Genomic DNA, 20,680 nt, shown 5'->3' with positions numbered 1-20,680 from the left:
CCCATTTTGCCAAAGGAAAGGACGTTGCCTAATGATTATGCACACCTGATATAGGGTGTTGATGTCATTAGACCACACCCCTTCTCATTACAGAGCTGCACATCACCTAATATGCTTAATTGGTAGTAGGCTTTCGAGCCTATACAGCTTGGAGTAAGACAACATGCATGAAGAGGATGATGTGGACAAAATACTCATTTGCCTAATAATTCTGCACTCCCCGTATACAGCCCACACACTGAGCCAGACACCTCTCCTCTCCTCCTCTGTGCTTCGGTCTCGTCCAGCAGTCAGCACGGGAGGAAGGTTGAAACTGAACGGAAATATAAGCCATTTCTGCAGAATCAGTCTCAAGCAAATCCACAGGAGATCAAACTGAATCCATTAAAACACAAAGTAGTACAGTCCTGTACTGATTAAAGGTTTGAGTGGGCTGAAGCAGCGAGTCTGGGAACAGCTGCTTTAGAAATCAGAAATGCGTTTGCCTCTTATTGCAAGATGATTTATCTTCAGCTCTGGGTCATCAGGTTCACGCTTACTGTTCGTTTGGATAAAAGTTGACTTTGAAAATGAACTGAGCAAACCTGACATTTAACAAAGGCCCTCAACTTGCTTACAAATGCAGGTAATCCTCACACCAAACAACGTTATGAAACTGCTGTTTGTTTATTGAAACGCTGATCAATATTAATACTCAGTTAACCCGAAATCCACAAATTTTATGACCAGTGTGGGTCACTGAAAGCCAATGGGTTGGTTGGGTACCTTTAAAATGACAGTATAACTGAAAAGATGGAGATGAAGAAGTTTTATTTTTCAATAAACAAGCCCAAAAACTTGAAACTGGAACATAAATTACAATGACATCACTGTTTTTCAAGAATAACGCAACCACATGAGCCACTATTTTGATCCAAGTCCATCCAGGGTTATAAAGTTTATTACAGAACAAGCAGCAGGTAAAAGAGTGGTCGTGATGATCTCCTGGAGTTCAGTCATACAGTGGACGTGCTGCTGCTCTTCCTGTCACTGTTGCGAGTATGACACCTCCTGGCTGCTGCTCTGTGGTTCCTCTGGGCCTCCGTCAGCCCATCTGCAGCCTCTGTTCTCAGCTCTGCAGCATCTGTCTGGGACTGCAGCGCTCCCTGCTCCTCCTCAGCGCTCTGAGCAGGCATGTGCTTGAGCCACTGCTGGTAGTAACCACGGAAACCGTCAATTTGGACCAGATAGTTGTTTCTGGATTTGTACTGGGATAGAGAGAGGGGAGAGGGTGCCAAAAAGTGAGGGGACCAGAGTGAAAGGAGAAATGTGAGTCATACAGTCACCTTCCAAGTTGGATCTTTGTTGTGCCACGAAATGAGAAGAAGTTGTCTGTTTACAGACTGCACTGAAGTCAGTAAACAGAGAGGCATTAAGATTGACAGCATACACACTTCAATTAGAGCAAAATAGTTTACAGTGTTTTTTATTCCCGTGTTTCCAATTTAGATTTTACTTGACTGGTCTGCCTGTGTATTTTAACATTGGCTGGACTTGCAACTTGCCTGCTTTGGACTGCAGCCAGTAATAATTGTTCTGCTCTGCAGCCTCAGTGAGCTTGGCACCAGCTGAAGTCTGTGATAAGAGACTCACTGGGGAGGCAGCTAATTATATCAAATCAAATCAAATCACTTTTATTGTCACATCACATGTGCAGGTACATTGGTACAGCACATGTGAGTGAAATTCTTGTGTGCGAGCTTCACAAGCAACAGAGTTGTGCACTCTGTGTTATATGGCACTTATTTGTGAATTAGAAAAAAAAAAACTTATAAAGGAATATCCTAGCAATTATTTGAAAAGAGCATGTGCCTTCTCTAAATATGTGGGAAACACTCATGTACCAATCATTACAGATGTGCTCAGTATAGATGGGTGCATGCTGACCTGGTTATAGTTGGGAGGATATTGTGCAGCAAACTCCAGCTGTCTGATGATGACCTCATTAGGCCAGACTTTCATGTCACTCATGGTTTTAAGGATTGTTCTTAGGTAGACGTAATCCAGTTTGCGACTCGCTCGGCCAATCAGAGCAGAGAACACGTGGACGTTAGGCCTCAGTCCTGCTTCCTGAGAAAAAACGCATAGAGCAAAGTTAACTAAGATGCACAAGCACCTAAACCCTGCATTCCTTCTACCGACCAGCAGGGGGCGAGTTCTGCACTAACAATGCCAGAGACAGAATTCAGGTCAATAAACAGCCAAATTTAGTGTAATAACATATGCTTTGTCACCTCTATGCCTTTCAGCAACTGAAGGCCGTCTTTCTGCTGGTCACAGGCTAATGCAAGGCACCCAAATGTCTGCAGATCCACATTTACATTGCGCTGTCTCATTACACTCAGCACAGCCTGAAAAGTGAAAGAAGTGTGTGAAAAACAGCACGCACAGTTTAAACATTTCTAACTCCAATTTTGTTAACGTTTACCCAAGTTTAAAATTTGTGTTCCTTCCTCCTCCAGATTTACAGATACCAGATAGACAACAGTTTTTCTGAGGACTATTTCTCCTAAGAAGTTGCTCCAGGATGGGCGTCACAAACAAAAACAACACACACACACACACACACACACACACACACACACACACACACACACACACACACACACACACAAACACCTTTGCCTCGTCCAAGTCCCCGGCTCGCGCTGATCTGTGAATCACAGAGTTGAAGAACGCGACATCAAGCTTCACTTGATGCCGTTTGGCGACCTTCAACAACACCTGCAGAGACTGGTAGCCTGGCTCCATCGTGTCGGCCAGTAGGGTCAGAGTCCTGAGGTTTGGACTGAGTCCGTTAGCTTCCATCCTCTCTAGAAAACCTTTAGCTCCACCGATGAGGGCGAGCCTGTCTGACATTTTATCTACAGTGCCAAGGGAGACCACAGCACCTCTTTTACCCTCAAAAAGTTCTAGTAGGTTAGGAGCAGAGGAGTTGGCGACTAACTCTCCGGGTAATTGGGCATTTACTGTTTGCCTGACCGGTATCAGATGGGCCGAGTCATGTCTGAGTCGCGTCTCACTGCTGTCTTCCTTCTGCTCAGGCTGGATAAATAACCGTCTCTCAAGTAGGTCGATGTCTATCACAGCCTTGCACCTGGACTCCGACACATCCTTGCTCCCTTTCTGACCCTCACAGTCAGTCCCCAGCAGAAGAGCAGTGGCCAAGGCAGGATCGCCAAGTCCACAATCTCTGGCAGTTCTCAGGAGCAGGGTATAGTTGTGCGAGTCAGGACGAATCCCTGACTGCAGCATCTGGCGCCACACCTGAAATGAACATTACGAAGGAGCTCATTTGTGTATCAAGTATCAATATTGTTTAATGACCACCTGATGTATCATTATCAGATTTTTAAGATCAACGAGAGCTGGCATTGGTTGGGCTATTTTAAAGTTTACTCCTAAAAACATCCCACACTTAAGTATTACGTACCTGTAACGCCAGCCTGAATCCTGCCTCTTTGTCCTTCAAGCAGCCCATCAGCAGGTAGTGAAATGTCTCCTGAGTTACAGCATGACCATTCTCCAGCATCTCCTACAAAATGCACACAAACCCAGAATAAGACACAATTTGGTGACAATGGATGAGCTTTCTCCCTTATAAACATGCAGCTGTGTGTCCTACCCTGAGCGTATAAATGCAGGCCTGAAGGTGGTTGGTGACGGCATGCGCCTTCAGAAGAGCGTGGTACGTGATTGTGCTGAGAGGGTAGTTTTTGCGACGGAGCCCTTGCTCTAGCTTCAGCGCTTGCTGCAGGCCAGCTTGTTTTGAAGGCGACTCGGCGCAGGCGTTGAAGAGCGCCGTGTAGGTTGCATCGTTAGCAGTGAGACCACGCTTCTTCATCTAGGAGAGAAAATAAATAAATAAACAAATAATTACAGAGAGGGTTTCTGACTGTGTATAACGATCTGTCAGAATAAAGGACAAGAATGAATAACACACTTAAATATTTAAAAAAAAAAACATCTACAATGAAACTAAACTGATTGTGAAAGCTGGCTCTTCTATGGCATTAGTGGACTAAAGCAGTCCCCAAGCTTTTAACCCCTCTGAATTTGAAATAAGACTTATATTTATTTTAACACACAAACACATAGGAGTCTCGCATCAGTGTCTGAAGCTTTAAAAATACTAGAATCTGTTCTTTGATTATAGCCAATCTCCACAGTTTTCCTGACACAAATCTGGAGGATGGAGGGATTGGCAGCCTGCAGCATTTAAAGTAATGTTTCTCATTAAATCTTGACTGCCATACAAATAAATTTATAGTAACTTTGATGGCTGTAGTAGCTGGTATGTGGGGCAGTTCAATTGTACAAATCATTTGTATTAATCTTAGTCTCTTCTTGTGGATATTAAAAGCGAGGTCCATATTCATGCATCTTCTCTGTGGTCTTCCTTGTTTCCCGCTGGCAGCTCCATCTTCAACATCCTTTGTTCACTACATCCACCATCTCTCCTCTGCACATGTCCAAACCATTTCAGCCTTGCCTCTCTAACTTTGTCTCCAAATTGCTTCACCTGAGCTGTCCCTGTGATAAACTACATTTAGAATTTTGTCCATCCTGGTCACTACTGATGAAAATCAGAGCATCTTCAACTCTGCCACCTTGAACTACTCCTATCTTTAGTCAGAGCCACCGTCTCCCAACCATACACCATCGAAGCTCTTCTAGACCTTCCCTTTAAATCTTTCACCCTGCCTGTTGCTTCGGATTGTTGACCCCAGGCATTCACCTTCTCTACTCCTTGCACATCTCCCGTCTTGCTTCCACCTGCTCCTTAGCCTCACTACATATCACAATGTCATCTGCAAACATCACAATTCAGCAACTGGAAACTGCAGCACCTGAATCAACACCACTCTAAAACTGTCAAACATGAATATTTTAACTTAGAGTTAGAGTGTACCTTGCACACTGACATCTCATTTCAATTGGTCAAATTAAATATGCTTACATCATTGTAGAGTTTGAAGGCTTTTTTCAGTTGTCCAGCTCGTCCACAGCCTCCTATCAGGACCGTGTAGTTGTACTCCTCCGGCTGCAGCCTCTCTCCCTGCAGCATGTCCCTGCTGAACACATCCAGAGCCTCCTGTAGCTGTGAGAGCACAGAGGAGGGTTATAAACACATCAGCAGGGAAGAGAAAGAACAGAATGCTCCTTTACGTTGGTTGCCAAGTTAAACACAAAGAAGAAGAAGAAGAAGAAGAAGAGAAAGAACAGCAGTTAACATAAAACTGCTCAGCCACACTAACCTTGTTCTCTTTGATGAGCTTTTTGCATTGTAAGAAGTACCAGTACGGTGTATTTCTCCTCACGGGCCTCCTCTGAGGTTTACCGGCGTCTTCTCGCTCTTCTTCGTTCCCGGTTCCGTCTTCCCGGTACTGCAGGTCCCGGAGGCCTGGGCTGCTTTTCCTGAACGTCCTCCTGGAGGCCATGTCGGTAGACAGAGAGCCGAAGTTTTCCCAGTCAAGTGGTTCAGAGGGGGAGTCCAGTGGGTCCGCGTCTCCTCGGGAGAGGGCTGACAGACACACGGGCCTAGGATGCCAGGGAGTGTGTGTGAGAAGCCTGGATAAAGGGTGCTGTGACACATCCCGTCTGCCTGTTAGAGTTAGCGGTTCTGGTGACTTCCTAAAGGTTGAAAATGTGCACAGCCTGGCAGCAGGAAGCGATATTTTCCTCCCGTTTCGCGCACACGAACGGACAACGGACGTCAGCATGTTTGTTAGTGTTAGCGAGCTGGTTAAAAGCTAACGGATCATGTCGGGTTTCTTCCTTTTGTCAGAAAACTACAAAATGTGTTACACTTACAAGGCTAGCTAAAGGTGCACTAACTAGCTGCTGACAAGCTGAGTACAACCACGATGTTTCAATGACACAAACTTGCCCAGACCTTAATAGTAGATATACAAATATAATTATGAGCGTCTTTTGGGGGATTATTTTTTAGATCGTTGGAGTAAATTAACAAATTTAATTAAAAGTATATTTCTATTAACGGTTTACATAAATTGTTGAAAAATACCATTTTAGTTAATTAAGGATGGCGTACTTCGATCGACTATATCGACAATATGTTAGTACGCCTGTGTGGTGTTTAGGCTTCACATAATCTTTAGATAGATTGATATCGCCCCCTGCTGGCTATGAAAGTACATTTTCCGTCTTTTGAATGGGGTGAAATGAGGTGAAGGCTAAAGCCACATCTTTCTATTTACTAAACATCCAGGAAAATGTTCTAGTTAATATCTAAGTGGCGGGTCAGGTGGGGTCAAGCAAGGCTTAAATGAAACAGGTAATAAACCCTCAAGTGAATAGGCAGGATAGTTTAGTCAGCATTATTACCCTTGCAAGGAAAGCTACAGCAGCATGTCACACTATGGTATTATTTCAGCAGAGGGCTTCAAGTTCAGTTCAATAGGCTAAAGCTTGTTAACGCATATACTTAACCAGCCAATCACATGACAGGAACTCAGTGCATTTAGGGATGTAGACGTGGTCAAGATGACCAGCTGATGGTCAAACCGAGCATTACATGACTTCCAGTGTGGCAGGTGGGATAGTTTGAGTGTTTCAGAAACTGTTGATTAACTTGGCTTTTCCCACACGATCATCTCTTTTTATTACACTGAATGGTCTGAAAAAGAGAAAATATTCTGTGAGCGGCAGAGGAGAATGAAGCTGATACAAAGGCAACAGTGATTCAAATAACCAGTCGTTACAACCAAGGTATGCAGAATCACACCAGGTGCTACTTCTGTGCGCTAAGAACAGGAAACCGAGGCTACAGTTCGCACAGGCTCACCAACACTGCACGAGAGAAGATTACAAAAACATTTTCCGAGCGGAGGAGTCTTGATTTCTGCTGTGACATTCAGATTGTAGGTTCACAATTTGGCATAAACAGATATGTTTAGTTATAACAGTTCGGACTGGTAGTGATGGTGTAAAAGTGTGGGTGAGTATTTTTTGGCAAACTTAGGGCCCCTTAGCATCAACTGAGCATCACTTTAACACAGCCTATCTGAGTATTGTGGCTGACATTGTTTTTCCCTTTGGGACTAGGCTTTACCCATCTTTTTATGGCTGCTTCCAGTAGGATAACACACCATGTAACAAAGCTCAGGTCATGAAAGTGATTTCTTGAAGATTTAGAGTTAAGTTAAAGGTGAGTTGGACTTAAAATGAGTCCACAGTCACCAGATAGCAATCAAGTACAGCACCTTTAGCATGGTGGTAAAACGGGAGAGTCACATCATGGATGTGCAGCTGAATAATCTGCAGCAACTGTATGATGCTGTCATGTCCACATGGACCAAAATCTCTGAGGAATGTTTCCATCACTGTGAACTCTTTATTGTCATTGCACAGTCATAGTTAGTACAATAGCACAACAAAGTTTGAAAAGTGTCCCACGTCGACACTAAGCACAGTAAACTTTAAAGTGGATAAAAAGTGCAAAAAATGTATGAATAATCAATGCTAGCTTTTATTTGAAATTAAGGAACTAAGTTTTTTGGGGTTTTTTCTAAGTTCTGCATTTTGCTGTTATTTTGAGACAAAGCACTGAATTGTGATGTGGAAAGAAGTGCACCTGTTTCCTGTTACAATCCCTGTAGATACATATATTTGGATCTTAATTTTTAATCATGCAAATTACCCAAAACCAACAAAAGTCAAGTACTCTTGGTGAAAATAATCTGCCTTTATGGCACCCTGAAGCTGCCTTTGAAGAAAATAAAAATTCTCTCTCTTCTTCAAGTCTTTATCATTAAAAGGCCAGCATGGCACTCGCTGCTGTGGCTGATCAGAAAAATCTGAAATCTACAACCCCAGTGTACGAGAGACAGCTTCGGCAGTGTTCGGAGTGTTTTTGAGACTGCGACTGAAATCACAGACAGCAAGAAGTTTGGAAAGATTTTGCAGCTGCTGGAGTTTACAGATATGTAAATGTGGACAGATCTTCATTTTTTCAGTTGAATTCAGTTTTATTTCTATTTTGCCAAATTAGAACAACAGTCCCCTAAAGGTGCTGTATATCATGGTCCCATGGACCCTACAATAATACAGAGAAAACCCCAACAATCACAACCCTCCATGAGCAAGCATTTTTCAACAGTGAAAAGGAAAAACTCCCTTTTAACAGGAAGAAACCTGAAAACGTAACCGAGGAGAGGTGGCAACCGGTCTTTTCCTTCTCATCTAGCCTACCTACAGTACATTTTAGTGTGTCACAGTTCCTGACCAAGTCACACAGACTGATGGGTATCCATGGCTACTCACTCACTTCCTGTGTGCATTGTTTGAGTCAGACTGACGGTGAAGGACATGATTCATATTCATGCAGCTCAAACAGCTTGTCAGGGTGATGACATTATGTTCTCTGAGGTCATCACTGCTGTAGGTGAGCCCAATATCACACAGGAAGCTCCATCTTTAAGTGGCTTTAATAAAGGTCTGAGTAGAGCTCCTGCTGATGGCTCTGTAGGTCAAAGACTACAGGCAGTAATTAACTGTAAATGGGGTTCCATGAACATTAAATGATTCATTTTGACTTTCTGCTTCTTTCCAATTCATTTTGAACTTTGTACATGGTGTTAAAAGGTCTGGATCCCAAATATACTTTATAAAAAGGTAATTGAGTATGAATATGATAACTTATCAAATAAATCAAATCTCCACCCAATTTTGTTCTCAGAGAATATTGAAATGAAAGAGATGTCAATATATTATTTTGTCTCAAACTGAGTACACTGAAACACACACACACAAAAAAAAAAAAAAAAAAAAAAAAAAGTTACCTCCAGTGCTATTCCACTATAGTTACTTCAAAAAATAAATAAATAAATAAATAAAAATAACAGCCTGCCATGAATGGAAGAGCAGCACACAAGGGAAGGATTAAAAATTATTTACACAGACTTTATTATGATATTTGGTACAAAGTTTAAAATACAAATGCATCCTAAAATCCATTTTGGCACTTCATTTTAAAGGAACTGTAATGATTTGTGATAGAGAAGCCACAACCGTCACAGAGCCGCAGTACATCTGAAACATCCTGGAACGAACCGTGAGCCTGAGTGAGTCTATTTCCCTTGGAAAGATGATCACCGGTGTAAATGTAAACAATCGTGGAGCACACAAACAGAAATGATGGTGCTGATGACATTCAGTCTCAGCATCATTTGTGGATTTTATTTCGTGCAAGAGGAGGAAAAAAAAAAAAAAAAAAAAAAAAAAAAAAAAAAAATGATGAGCACCTCAACTGCTGAGCACCAATCACACTAAAGCATCCTGATGAGGTCACAATGGTGATAAATGTGGTGGTTGAGCCACGTGGCTCTGAAACAAAGTGATCCGGTCCAGCAGTGTTAATGGGATATCTCTGATGACTGAGGGTAGGTCTTCGTGTTGTAACGGATAGATGACCACACTGAGTGCCGGGCGCTCTGCTGAGAACCTTAAGAAGGAAAAAAAAAAGCCAGAAAATACACAAAACGAGTGAAAAGACCCCACAGGTAAAACTTTCGACAGAATATGCCCCCTAGCTTTAAATACATGAACACAGTCACCAACCTGTCCAGCAGAGCTTTCTGCAGCGTGCGACACATCACTAAGGTGCCACCCATGAACATGTGGCACATGACGACATGGCAGCACCGCTCCATGAAAGTTTCTGTGGCTGATGGGTCAAAAGTGCCACAGCGTGAAATAAGGCAGACGCGCTGCAGTCGGGAGCAGCAGGACAAAGCCTCGAAGAACGACGCATTCGCATTCAGGTAGGGCTGCTCCAACCTAAGAAACAGATGCACGTGGTTAGTTATGCATCCATCCATCTTCAGCCGCTTTATCCGGGGCCGGGTCGCAGGGGACGCAGCCTAAGCAGAGAAGCCCAGACCTCCCTCTCGCGAGCCACCTCCTCTAGCTTATCCGGGGGAACACCAAGGCATTCCCAGGCCAGCCGAGAAATAATCTCTCCAGCGTGTCCTGGGTCTGCCCCGGGGCCTCCTCCTTGTGGGACATGCCCGGAACACCTCACCCAGGAGGCGCCCAGGAGGCATCCTTGTCAGATGCCCGAACCACTTCAGCCGACTCCTTTCGATGTCGAGGAGCAGCGGCTCTACTCTCCCAGATGGCTGAACGTCTCACCCCATCTCTAAGGGAGAGGCCAGCCACCCTTCGGAGGAAGCTCATTTCTGCCGCTTGTATCCGCGATCTCGTTCTTTCGGTCACTACCCACAGCTCATGGCCATAGGTGAGGGTAGGGATGTAGATCGACCGGTAAATTGAGGGCTTCGCTTTTATACTCAGCTCTCGCTTCACCATGATGGACCGCAGCACCACGGCCGCAGCACCACGGCCGCAGCACCAATCCGTCTGTCGATCTCCGGCTCCCTTCTCCCAACACTCACGAACAAGACCCCGAGATACTTGAACTCCTCCACTTGGGGCAGGAACTCCTCCCCGACCCGGAGTGGGCACTCCACCCCTTTTCGGCTGAGACCCAGGCCTCAGATGTGGAGGTGCTGATCCTCATTCCCGCTGCTTCACACTCGGCTGCGAACCGTTCCAGTGCGAGCTGGAGGCCCTCACCCGATGAAGCCAACAGAACCACATCATCCGCAAAAAGCAGAGATGAGATTCTGAGGCCACCAAAGTGAAAGCCCTCTGCCACTTGGCTGCACCTAGAAATCCTGTCCATAAAAATTATGAACAGAATCGGTGACAAAGGGCAGCCCTGACGGAGCCCATCACCCACCTGGAACGAGTCAGACTTATTGCTGGCAATGCGAACCAAGCTCTTGCAATGGTTGTATAGGGATCGAATGGCCTGTAGCAATGGGCCAGACACCCCATACTCCCGCAGCACCTCCCACAGGACACCCTGAGGGACACGGTCGAATGCCTTCTCCAAGTCCACAAAACGCATGTAGACTGGTTGGGCAAACTCCCATGCGCCCTCAAGTATCCTTGAGAGGATAAAGAGCTGGTTGGTTATATAAAGACAAAAATCTGAACAGACATGTCTTCAGTCAGAATTAAAAGTAGAAACAGTCTGAGATTTGTCCCAGTTCAGAGTAAAATAAAGAGCAGGAGTGGGGAACTCCAGGCCTTGAGGGCCGGTGTCCTGCAGATTTTAGATCTCACCCTGGGTCAACACACCTGAATCAAATGATTAGTTCATTACCAGACCTCTGGAGAAATTCAACACATGTTAAGGAGGCAAGTTAGCCATTTGAATCAGCTGTTTTGGATCAAGGACACATCTAAAACCTGCAGGACGCTGGCCCTTGAGGCCTGGAGTTGCCCACCCCTGATATAGACCAATTGGACAACTGGAAAGTGAAAATCCTATTTGTTTAAAAGCCTCTCAAAACCAAAACATAATTCACAAATTACACTTTACAGGTAATTAACATTAAATGCTTTGATTGAAGAGAGTCAAGGGCAGGTCAATTTGGTCAACTTTAAAATGTTGGGCAAATTTTATTTCCTTAATGTTTTTTTTCTCCAAATTAACAGAAAAAACTGAGCCAACTGTCTGCTGGACAGTCATACAGGTTAGTGCTTCTTAGATGAGATCCTCTCATTTGCATATATGAACCTAACAGTCTATAGGGGGCAAAAAGAAAGATAAATACGAATAATATGATGTTAATGTTCTTGCTTCAGGTGTATGAAATCAGACAGTTTTAAAGCACATTTTCATACTATGAGCATACTTCATACTATTATATAAACAAAGCGAACACAAAGTCATCTTCTTACCTGAGCTCCTGTAGCTGCGTGCACTGTTTAAGTGTGTCCAGCAAGGCAGCGGTGTAGTTCATGGTTTTCAGCGAACCCAGATTGGCGAGGGATAATACTCGCAGGTCTCTGCACTGCTTTGCCAGCTGTACCAGTCCCGTTCCCCTAAGAACTCCAGGAAGACCAGCCAGAGTCAGGCGACGCAATTGAGGCAAAGCCTCAAGCACCGCCAAATGTGCGTCTCCAATTCCTCGTGCCCAAGCGCACATGCCACGAGGCTCCACGCTTGCACGAGTGCACGGCTCAAGCCGAGGCAGTGTGGAAGCAAAGCCTGGACCGATAAGCTCAAAGGTCTCTAAAAAAAGGCAGCCAGCTAACAGCAAAGCGAGCCCCGATGTGCTGTCCCCTGACACAGAGGACTCTGAGGCAGGCTTGTAATTCTGGAGGCCCACACGAGGAACCTTCTTCAATCCCTGGAAAAGCGGAGAGAGATGAGTGTTCTGCATTTGCGTGTGATTTGTATTTAAACCGTCTGACAGGGCGCAGGCAGGGAGAGTGAGAGACAGCAGGTGTCTGAATTTGGCCAAGCTGGCACACAGGTGGGTTTCCCCTTCCAGCCCAGGTGAGTTTTCATGATGATAATGTGTGTGCATCAAGTTTAGGTATTTAATGTTGGAACAGCTGTCTGCCAGCTGGCTCATTGTCCCAGCAGCCAGCTGATCTTCCACAATCCTGCACTCCGAGTAAGGAACGTGGTTGATCCCGCTCAGATTCAGACTAACCAGCTGCGTGGCGTCTCTTACACCACTGTTCAACAGCGACTGGAACACCTGTGGCCACAATGCCGGGCATCGGCTGAAGCTAAGGTGTTTGGGGCTGTTTCCTTCCAGAGCTTGCTTGAGCGATGCAGAGTCCAGCCATGACCGAGGGAGCTGCAGGGCAACCAGGTCGCCCCGCTCACCCAAGCTCTGAGCCACTGAGGGAGCAGCAGGCCAGGGAGCCGGGTTTGGGCCGGGGATGGACACAAGGAAAACTCTGAGATGCTTTGGAACGTTAACGCTGAACACTGCCAGGTATAGGAGGAGCAGGGTCTGGTTTACCTAAGAACATGACAACACAAGCGCGTTAATTAAAGCCCATATAGGAACAGGTTTCATAGACATAAGCCCCAACACACTCACCTCTCCTGGAGCCAGCCTGGCAGTGAACTCCTCAAGCTGTTTGTAATGTGGCACGCTGCTCTGACCAACCATTAACTGACAGCAAACGCCGACACCCTCTTTGGTCACATCTGGGATGTCAAACTGCAACATCAGCCTACGGTGCAACGACAAGCAAATGCACACAACACTGTATCATTTAAATATCATACATTTTTGTTTTTTAAGCCAAAGACACAGCTGTCACATAATTTACAAATGACAGCCATTTTATAGGCTATTTATAGATTTTTTTAATTAGACATGTTCCCTCGTTATGTCATGAAAATTAAGCAGATCAAAGAAAAATCAAAGTAAACCTATCAGAGAGTGGCTGGATTAAAGGACTGGCAGAAAACCTCAAGGAAACGCAGTATGGTGGTCCAGAGAGCCAAAACCTATAAAAACTGACATTGTCCAAATATTTCTAGACTTTGAAGAGGGCCGCTCCTAAGCATTTGAAAGGGGTTTAGGGAGGGAAGGGATCAAAAAACACAGTTGGGTCAGGGCCAACATCCTTACTTGCGGAGTTGGGCACAGCATGGCACTACACCGTAGCTTGGTGTCAACAGCATCTGCCTAAGCTCTGACAGGCGGCTCAGTGCATCCACTGCCTCTGAGCTGAGCTGAGCAGAGTTGAAACCTGGTGCCACGTCAAAAGCGAGGGATTTGAGGAAAGCGAGGGAGGAGAGGAGACGGGACAGGCGAAGTGAAGTGATGCGACAACCGGTGACATCTAGGTGCGTCACTCCTCTGCAGCGTGCGATGTGCTCCATGGTGGAGCCAGATAGCCAGTAGCAGCCATTCAGGCTCAGAGACTGCACATGATTGGCCAGCTGCTTTAGTATGCGTCGAACCAATGCGTCATCAGCCTGGAGAGAAATAAAGAACAGAGTCTATTTAATGTTTCATTAGAATACAACTTGCTGTTACAGAGGCATTTTCTTTTTTTAAAATACATGGAAAGTTGTACACATACATGAACTTGAATATTGCAGCAAGTTACCCAATAATCCTCAGACAGGCTGACATGTGTGACCAGGGTCTTGTCATGGCACAGCGTGTTAAGCTTCTGGCAGACATTTGCCACATTCAGCAGCAGGTCACACACTGGAATATGGCGCAGGATGCATAGCAGGATTTCATCAGACAAATCTGACATCCCCACGGACGAAGAAGACAAGGTATCCTCATCGCACACAGCCTGAACCAGACAGCACACAGTGTCAGTGACAGGTGCTTTTAGGCCATTTGGAGAATATTAGAAAATTAGTCAATTAAATTCCTTCTAGAGGAATTTAATTGACAATATAATTTATACCATGACAGTATTATTTTATGTAGCTGTTGTACAGCTCTCCTTTTAATGTGTCCTGTTTTATTGTCATTTTTGTACGTTTTTTTTTTTTAAACATTAATATCAGGTATGTGTTAAGTATTCAATTTACTCGATCAGAAACAATCATTTCTCCATGGTTTATCTTTATTCATGAAGTATGACCCCCACTATAGCTGAAGCATTATTTAGCAGAAACAAAATAAAAATGAAACATTTTTAATAGAAAATGGCAATAGTGGTCCCTGTGCTCCAGGTTATTTTTTTATTTGATAATACCACTTCGGGACAATACAACCTTTTAATGGTTTTAGTACCAGGGCGTTTGAGCTTAGCAGGTTTTCTCGATAAAACAAAACAAACAAACCCACACGCGCACACACCAAAACGCACTTATTTCCAACACACTGCCGACGCCGGTAAACCAAACTCGGGATTAAAAAAATAATTGTGTAAAGTGTTTGGAGCATAACCTTACCTGACCGGCGTTAACATTTTGTCGCTAACGTTACTTTGAGCTGACCTGCTCAGCAGCACCGCTAACTAACTGTGAATGCCGTCTTCACCAACCTGTAAAATCTGGTAATCCATGCCGTCTGAAACTCCGCACACATCCCCACTCATGTTTTTAAAAAAGGCTCATCCACCCAGCTGGAGCTTCATGTTCCGTGAATCTGCTGCGTGAAACCACAGGCGGCTGAACGTTTGTGTTACCGTTAGCTGCACGGACGATATATGCTGTCGCACGTGTCGGACATCTTTTTGCGACGGACACACTTCCTGCTGGTTCAATTTACACAATAAAATACAAATTATTTTGTAAAAGTTATTAAATAAAGTTTTGTATTTTTTTTATAGATGCTATTAGATAGATATAAAAAAAATATACAGGGCAATAACAGAGCTGTCTTCTTTTGCTGGCTGCTCCCACTACAGTGAATCAGGGCCAGTGTCCTTCAGGTTTTAGATGTGTCCTTGATCCAACACAGCTGATTTAAATGGCTAAATGACCTCCTCAACATGTCATGAAGTTCTCCAGAGGCCTGGTAATGAACTAATCATTTGATTCAGGTGTGTTGACCCAGGGTGAGATCTAAAACCTGCAGGACACCGGCCCTCAAGGCCTGGAGTTGCCCACCACTGCCCTAGAGGTAACATATACCAGACGAGACAGCAGGATCTTGCTGTCCACAGTATCAAAGGCAGCAAACAGGTTTAGAAGAACTAAAATGGCAGGGCTGCCAGAGTCAGCAGTTAAAAGCAGATCATTAAGAACTCTCAAAAAAGCCATCTCTGTAATGTGACCTGACACTGACTGAAACTTTTCCCACATACTCTGTTTGCTTAAAAACATTTTTTTCCAAGGACCTTAGACAGAAATGGTAATTTAGAAATAGGTCTGTAGTTAGAAAAAACAGCAGGGTCCAGGTTCTTCTTTTTAATAAGAGGCTGCACAACAGCATGTTTAAAGGCAGCTGGAATACAACCAGATGTAAGGGAACTGTTTATGAGAGGAATAGCTGGTTCCACTGAATCAAAAGCCTCTCGAGAAGACAGTCTGAGGGAGAATTCAAAAGTCTCATATGCTAAACCAGTCACAAATCACCAGTCACCAGTCCTGCTGTTTTCATACATGCCCCACCCTCACATATTACTTCTCCTGCACTCCTGACTTTGGCATGCAGACTGATAAGAGAGTTATGCAGGATTTATTGAATATTCACAAATCTAAAGTATTGGTAAGACAAATGTATGCCAGCTTTAGTGTTAAACAGAAAGATAGTAAAGTTTCAGTGCAGCAGTCTTTATATTTCCTAATGTATAGAACTATATAACATCTTATATATTTTCTAAAGTCATTAATGTAAAAAAAGCTGATTATTGTTTCCCATAATCAGTTATTCACATGATGGCACTATAAAGAAAATTTTTGTAGGAAAGTTATACTCCTCAAAATCCATCTTCAGTATTTAGCCTGCCATGAAGGCTGATGACTAAAATTTGCTGTTTAACTCTTGACAGCAGTCAGACTGAAATGTGTGTTAAATTCTTTTTTTTTTTTAAAAAACTGATTAAAGAAAAATCTTGAGAAAAGAATCTACAGAATTCACATAATACAGTGTTTGGATGGAGGCTTTGATGCATCAGTGTTTGTTGCATGTGCAGCACCTTATACTGACATGCAAACAGTAGCCAAATGGGCTCCAGCCATCAATGTCATTCACGCCAAATGCTTATCCCATTTCTTAATTTAGACATCCTTGATTCCTTTCCTCACATGACCCCCCCCCCCAAGTCCTTCCTACGAGCTGCAAGCTGAAGTGTTAAGACAAAAGCAGGCTTTGGTTCTTGGATTTGTCATTTAAGACACTATTGTTTCAGTCATATTTTTGCCAAGATTAACATGAGACAGGTGTAGCTTATTGTTACAGCACACAACTACATTTATGACACTGAAGTCACAAGTGTTGCCCCTGAAATTAAGGGTGCAGAGTTCATCTTTTATTAAATTTTAATGTGCAAACTGAACCTACTATCCACTATGGTTTAACTTCCAGGTGTCACACTTCTTGACTTTTGCCATTTATACCAGCAAAGCCTCTGTCTCTTCCAGATGCATTTTACTAAGTCTTACATAAGCTGAAACAACTTTCCCAGAGTGCAGTTTGAGGCCAAATGATGAATAGGTTACTTTGATGCATTCAACATAAAGACAAAATCAGACTTGAGTCAGACATGTGCGCTTTATTGGGTTGTTGTGTACACCAGAGGCTTAAAGCCCTATGCACAAACCTTCATACACCTCAATACAAGGTACAAGCCTTGTCTTTTGCATGATGACAAAAACAAACTGGACCAAGTATCATTTAAGGCTGAAAGTACAAAAACAAAACAAGTTTCAGATTACATAATTTACATATTAAGCAATACTACAGTTCTGATGGGCAGCGAGCCCACCAGAGAATAAACCTTCATAGAGGCAAATAAGGTGGTGAACAAAGACAACTGGAATGACCTACACAAACACGACAATGGATATCATGTTTCTCACACATTCACACCGCCTGGGATGCTCCGTACTTCCTGCAGAGTTTCTCCCCATCAGGGGGCATGGTGCCGTAGCCAGAGTGATGAGGGAAAATGGAAGAGGTGTAGGCTCAGCATACACCAGTGTGGTGGTGTAGGCATGTATGCTGAGCTAGTTTGGGTTTGTAGCAGTGTGTTTTGGTGGGGGTGGGGACAGTCTGTTTAGAAGCACTTTCTGTGGACGATGCTGGGGCCGGACTCATCGTACTCCTGCTTGCTGATCCACATCTGCTGGAAGGTGGACAGAGAAGCCAGGATGGAGCCTCCAATCCATACAGAGTACTTCCTCTCTGGGGGAGCAATAATCTGCAAGGGCAGAAGTAGAGTTGTCAGCAATGAATACAGTCCATTTATTATAAACTTATAATAAAACAGACAGAACAAGAATTTTACCTTGATCTTCATGGTGGTGGGTGCCAGTGAAGTGATCTCCTTCTGCATGCGGTCAGCAATGCCAGGGTACATGGTGGTACCTCCAGACAGCACAGTGTTGGCGTACAGGTCCTTACGGATGTCAACGTCACACTTCATGATGCTGTTAAAGGTAGTTTCATGGATACCACAAGACTCCATACCTGTGGAGAGTTGGAAAATTAGGGGTTAAGGTTAGCCTTGCAAAGGACTACTTTTTACAAATCACAGAAGTCTGTCTTAAAGCTGATGCTGCTTACCAAGGAATGAGGGCTGGAAGAGAGCCTCTGGGCAACGGAACCTCTCATTCCCAATAGTGATGACCTGTCCATCAGGCAGCTCATAGCTCTTCTCCAGGGATGAAGAGGAGGCAGCAGTTCCCATCTCCTGCTCAAAGTCCAGGGCAACATAGCACAGCTTCTCCTTGATGTCACGCACAATCTCACGCTCAGCTGTGAGACAAGAAAACATTACAGTTAAGATAAGAAAACCCTGAAAGCCTCACATCATGTCTCAAAAACCATCCTCATGCTCACCTGTGGTAGTGAAGCTGTAGCCCCTCTCAGTCAGGATTTTCATGAGGTAGTCTGTGAGGTCCCTGCCAGCCAGGTCCAACCTGAGGATGGCATGGGGCAGAGCGTAGCCTTCATAGATGGGCACAGTGTGGGTCACACCATCACCGGAGTCCATGACAATACCAGTGGTACGACCAGAGGCGTACAGGGACAGCACTGCCTGGATGGCCACATACATGGCAGGAGTGTTGAAGGTCTCAAACATGATCTGCAAGAACAGCAGGAGAAAAGAGATGATCAGTGAAACTAAGAGTCAGAGTAATCTGAAATAAGTTTCTATGTGTTAGTTCAATTGTACAGAAAGAACAGCACACTGGGTTGAGTATTATGCCAACTACAATAGAAAACTGCTTTGTTACACTGACTCTAAAAGTTAAAGTGCAGAAAACTGCTCTATTATCATCCATTGCTTCATGCAGACACCCGTGTAGTTAAACACAAGTCTCAGTCTAATTTATAAACAGCAGTGCCCATGCTGCAGCTCATTCCTGATGCATCACAGTGCAGAGATAGAAACCTGAAGCATCTGCAGAGCTGAAAAGATCAGTCGAGGGCAGAGGAAACCTGGAGGGTTGAAGGAGGATGAGGAAAGACAGATTGAGCAGGGGAAGAAACACCCGAGTGGCAACATAGTTTCCTGTTGTTGGGCACTGCAGCTCAACAGTTTCCTGACTTAGGGGGAAGTTCGTCAAGGTGTCAGCTCTTGTTACCTGCGTCATCTTTTCCCTGTTGGCCTTGGGGTTCAGGGGGGCCTCTGTGAGCAAGACTGGATGCTCCTCAGGGGCAACTCTCAGCTCATTGTAGAAGGTGTGATGCCAGATCTTCTCCATGTCATCCCAGTTGGTGACAATTCCGTGCTCAATGGGGTACTTGAGGGTCAGGATTCCTCTTTTGCTCTGTGCCTCGTCACCAACATAGCTGTCTTTCTGGCCCATACCAACCATTACACCCTAGGAATGCAAAGAGCAGTGTGATTATGAAAAGGTCAGCAGTTATGAAAAGGTTACAAGGTATGTGAGGTTTATTAAGGAATATGTACCTGATGCCTGGGGCGTCCAACAATGGAGGGGAACACAGCACGTGGAGCATCATCTCCTGCAAAGCCAGCTTTGCACATTCCAGATCCGTTGTCAACAACGAGGGCGGCAATTTCGTCTTCCATTTTCTGTATGAAGTAGTAACAGGAGGAAAGGATTTTTAATCCTAATGTTCAGCAGCAGTGTGCGATACATCTGGCAGACAGCCTGGATGAAGTCTTGCAGTTATTGAGAACGGACGCTGGATGTCGCAGTGGCGCAAGGTTGAGTCCTAATCCAGAGCTGAGAAACAAAGGCAGTTTCTCACTCGGGCTGGCCATGGCCATATAAGGCAAAAGTGAATGCAGCTTAGAGACTGCTGTAGACCGGCCCGGAAGCCGCCCCGCGTGTCGCTAAACCTCAAATGACACCGACAGGCGACCACTCCCTTCACCGAGCTCACCACAACCGTTAACCACACAGAAAACCCTTTAGCAGCTGAACGAACTTCTACAAATCACAGTTAAATCTGATATATCTGAACGTCGTGACTGACGCATTTGCAAGGTTACACGAACAAAAAGCCAACTTCGCACATTTATTTGAAGCAGACGCACCAGGATTTGCACATTAACTGATAGCTGCAGTGACACAGCAAAAACCTTTAATTTCAGAAGCTCTACTTACAAAATTAGTAAAGTCTCTATAAGCCCAATCCATCTAATCTGCATTTGCCTGGTCTGGTGTTTGAATGTTTGAAACCGGAGACACCAGAGCTGCAGACCTGCCACAGTGGATGCTTACATGTAAGCGAGAAGGTCAAGCTTTTTTCCTTTAACACGTAGTCTTGATTTGTCGGACTACAAAGTGATGACAGCATCGAGTGGTAAGGTTATTTCACACCCACTTAAACATAAGCGGCAACATGTCACCACATTTCTAAACCGAACCGTTACATGGTTAAAACTGTGGCGGTCAAAATAATAGGAACACTGTAAAGCCTAGCAAGTGGCTTCAGCTTGAAATGAGAAAACGACTTGGTTCGTAAGCTAAGGAGTGATATATATAAAAAGAAAACACTCGCTGTTCAAAATGTTACATTAAAGCGTTAAAATGTGAGGAAGAAACTTCCACCGACATTCCGCAGTTGTCTTACCTGTGTGAGGGAGGGTTTTCGGTGTATGAGAACTGTGACTGAGCGCTACACTCCGGTAGGATGTAGTGTCTGAACTTGACTGCAATGAAGGCCAATAAAGTGGAGGA

At 44.4% G+C, this 20,680-nt stretch overlaps 3 protein-coding genes across 6 annotated transcripts; all 3 read right to left on the bottom strand.

Moving 5' to 3' along the window:
- Positions 1-793: 793 nt before the first annotated feature.
- ptcd1 (pentatricopeptide repeat domain 1) lies at positions 794-5,987 on the bottom strand. Its single transcript, XM_085458800.1, has 8 exons — positions 5,298-5,987; positions 5,000-5,140; positions 3,665-3,883; positions 3,473-3,574; positions 2,659-3,306; positions 2,274-2,390; positions 1,927-2,109; positions 794-1,247 (listed from the first exon to the last, which is right to left on the bottom strand). Exons 1-8 carry the CDS (start codon positions 5,760-5,762, stop codon positions 996-998), a joined length of 2,127 nt encoding a protein of 708 aa, XP_085314926.1. The 5' UTR covers positions 5,763-5,987; the 3' UTR covers positions 794-995.
- A 2,956-nt stretch (positions 5,988-8,943) lies between these two features.
- fbxl18 (F-box and leucine-rich repeat protein 18) lies at positions 8,944-15,087 on the bottom strand. Of its 4 annotated transcripts, XM_085458799.1 has the most exons (8): positions 14,899-15,087; positions 13,972-14,196; positions 13,515-13,864; positions 12,975-13,110; positions 12,576-12,893; positions 11,815-12,266; positions 9,622-9,840; positions 8,944-9,505 (listed from the first exon to the last, which is right to left on the bottom strand). In XM_085458799.1, the coding sequence occupies exons 1-8, from the start codon at positions 14,950-14,952 to the stop codon at positions 9,349-9,351; spliced, it is 1,911 nt and encodes a 636-aa protein (XP_085314925.1). In that variant the 5' UTR covers positions 14,953-15,087; the 3' UTR covers positions 8,944-9,348. The 4 variants fall into 4 exon arrangements, with proteins under 4 accessions (XP_085314925.1, XP_085314922.1, XP_085314923.1 ...); XM_085458796.1 differs by having other exon boundaries at positions 11,815-12,893; XM_085458797.1 differs by having other exon boundaries at positions 11,815-12,893; positions 13,999-14,196.
- Positions 15,088-17,058: 1,971 nt separating this feature from the next.
- On the bottom strand, positions 17,059-20,680 carry LOC146707452 (actin, cytoplasmic 2). The gene is made up of 7 exons (XM_085458795.1): positions 20,574-20,680; positions 19,441-19,566; positions 19,112-19,351; positions 18,363-18,609; positions 18,087-18,278; positions 17,809-17,990; positions 17,059-17,721 (listed from the first exon to the last, which is right to left on the bottom strand). The coding sequence occupies exons 2-7, from the start codon at positions 19,561-19,563 to the stop codon at positions 17,578-17,580; spliced, it is 1,128 nt and encodes a 375-aa protein (XP_085314921.1). The 5' UTR covers positions 19,564-19,566; positions 20,574-20,680; the 3' UTR covers positions 17,059-17,577.

Source organism: Copadichromis virginalis, linkage group LG6 (genome assembly GCF_057382275.1).
Source record: "Copadichromis virginalis isolate Kocher_CV1m ecotype Utaka linkage group LG6, C_Virginalis_male_GT1.1, whole genome shotgun sequence".
Taxonomy (NCBI): Eukaryota; Metazoa; Chordata; class Actinopteri; order Cichliformes; family Cichlidae; genus Copadichromis; species Copadichromis virginalis.
The sequence above is the reverse complement of the archived record's forward strand: the minus strand, read 5'-3'. Positions and strand labels throughout refer to the sequence as shown.

Bases quoted from the DNA above. Each gene is read 5' to 3' on its own strand.
- ptcd1 (XM_085458800.1), bottom strand. From the start codon at position 5,762: ATGCTGACGTCCGTTGTCCGTTCGTGTGCGCGAAACGGGAGGAAAATA. The intron at 3,884-4,999 runs GTAAGCATATTT...TTTCTCTCCTAG, and splicing joins CCTTCAAACTCTACAATGAT to ATGAAGAAGCGTGGTCTCAC. The intron at 3,307-3,472 runs GTACGTAATACT...TGTTCATTTCAG, and splicing joins GATTCAGGCTGGCGTTACAG to GTGTGGCGCCAGATGCTGCA.
- fbxl18 (XM_085458796.1), bottom strand. From the start codon at position 14,952: ATGAGTGGGGATGTGTGCGGAGTTTCAGACGGCATGGATTACCAGATT. The intron at 14,197-14,898 runs GTTGGTGAAGAC...TGTCTGGTTCAG, and splicing joins TGGATTACCAGATTTTACAG to GCTGTGTGCGATGAGGATAC. The intron at 13,111-13,514 runs GTAAGGATGTTG...GTTGCACCGTAG, and splicing joins TGCTGTGCCCAACTCCGCAA to GCTGATGTTGCAGTTTGACA.
- LOC146707452 (XM_085458795.1), bottom strand. From the start codon at position 19,563: ATGGAAGACGAAATTGCCGCCCTCGTTGTTGACAACGGATCTGGAATG. The intron at 18,279-18,362 runs GTGAGCATGAGG...CTTGTCTCACAG, and splicing joins CTACAGCTTCACTACCACAG to CTGAGCGTGAGATTGTGCGT. The intron at 17,991-18,086 runs GTAAGCAGCATC...AACTCTCCACAG, and splicing joins CTTCCAGCCCTCATTCCTTG to GTATGGAGTCTTGTGGTATC.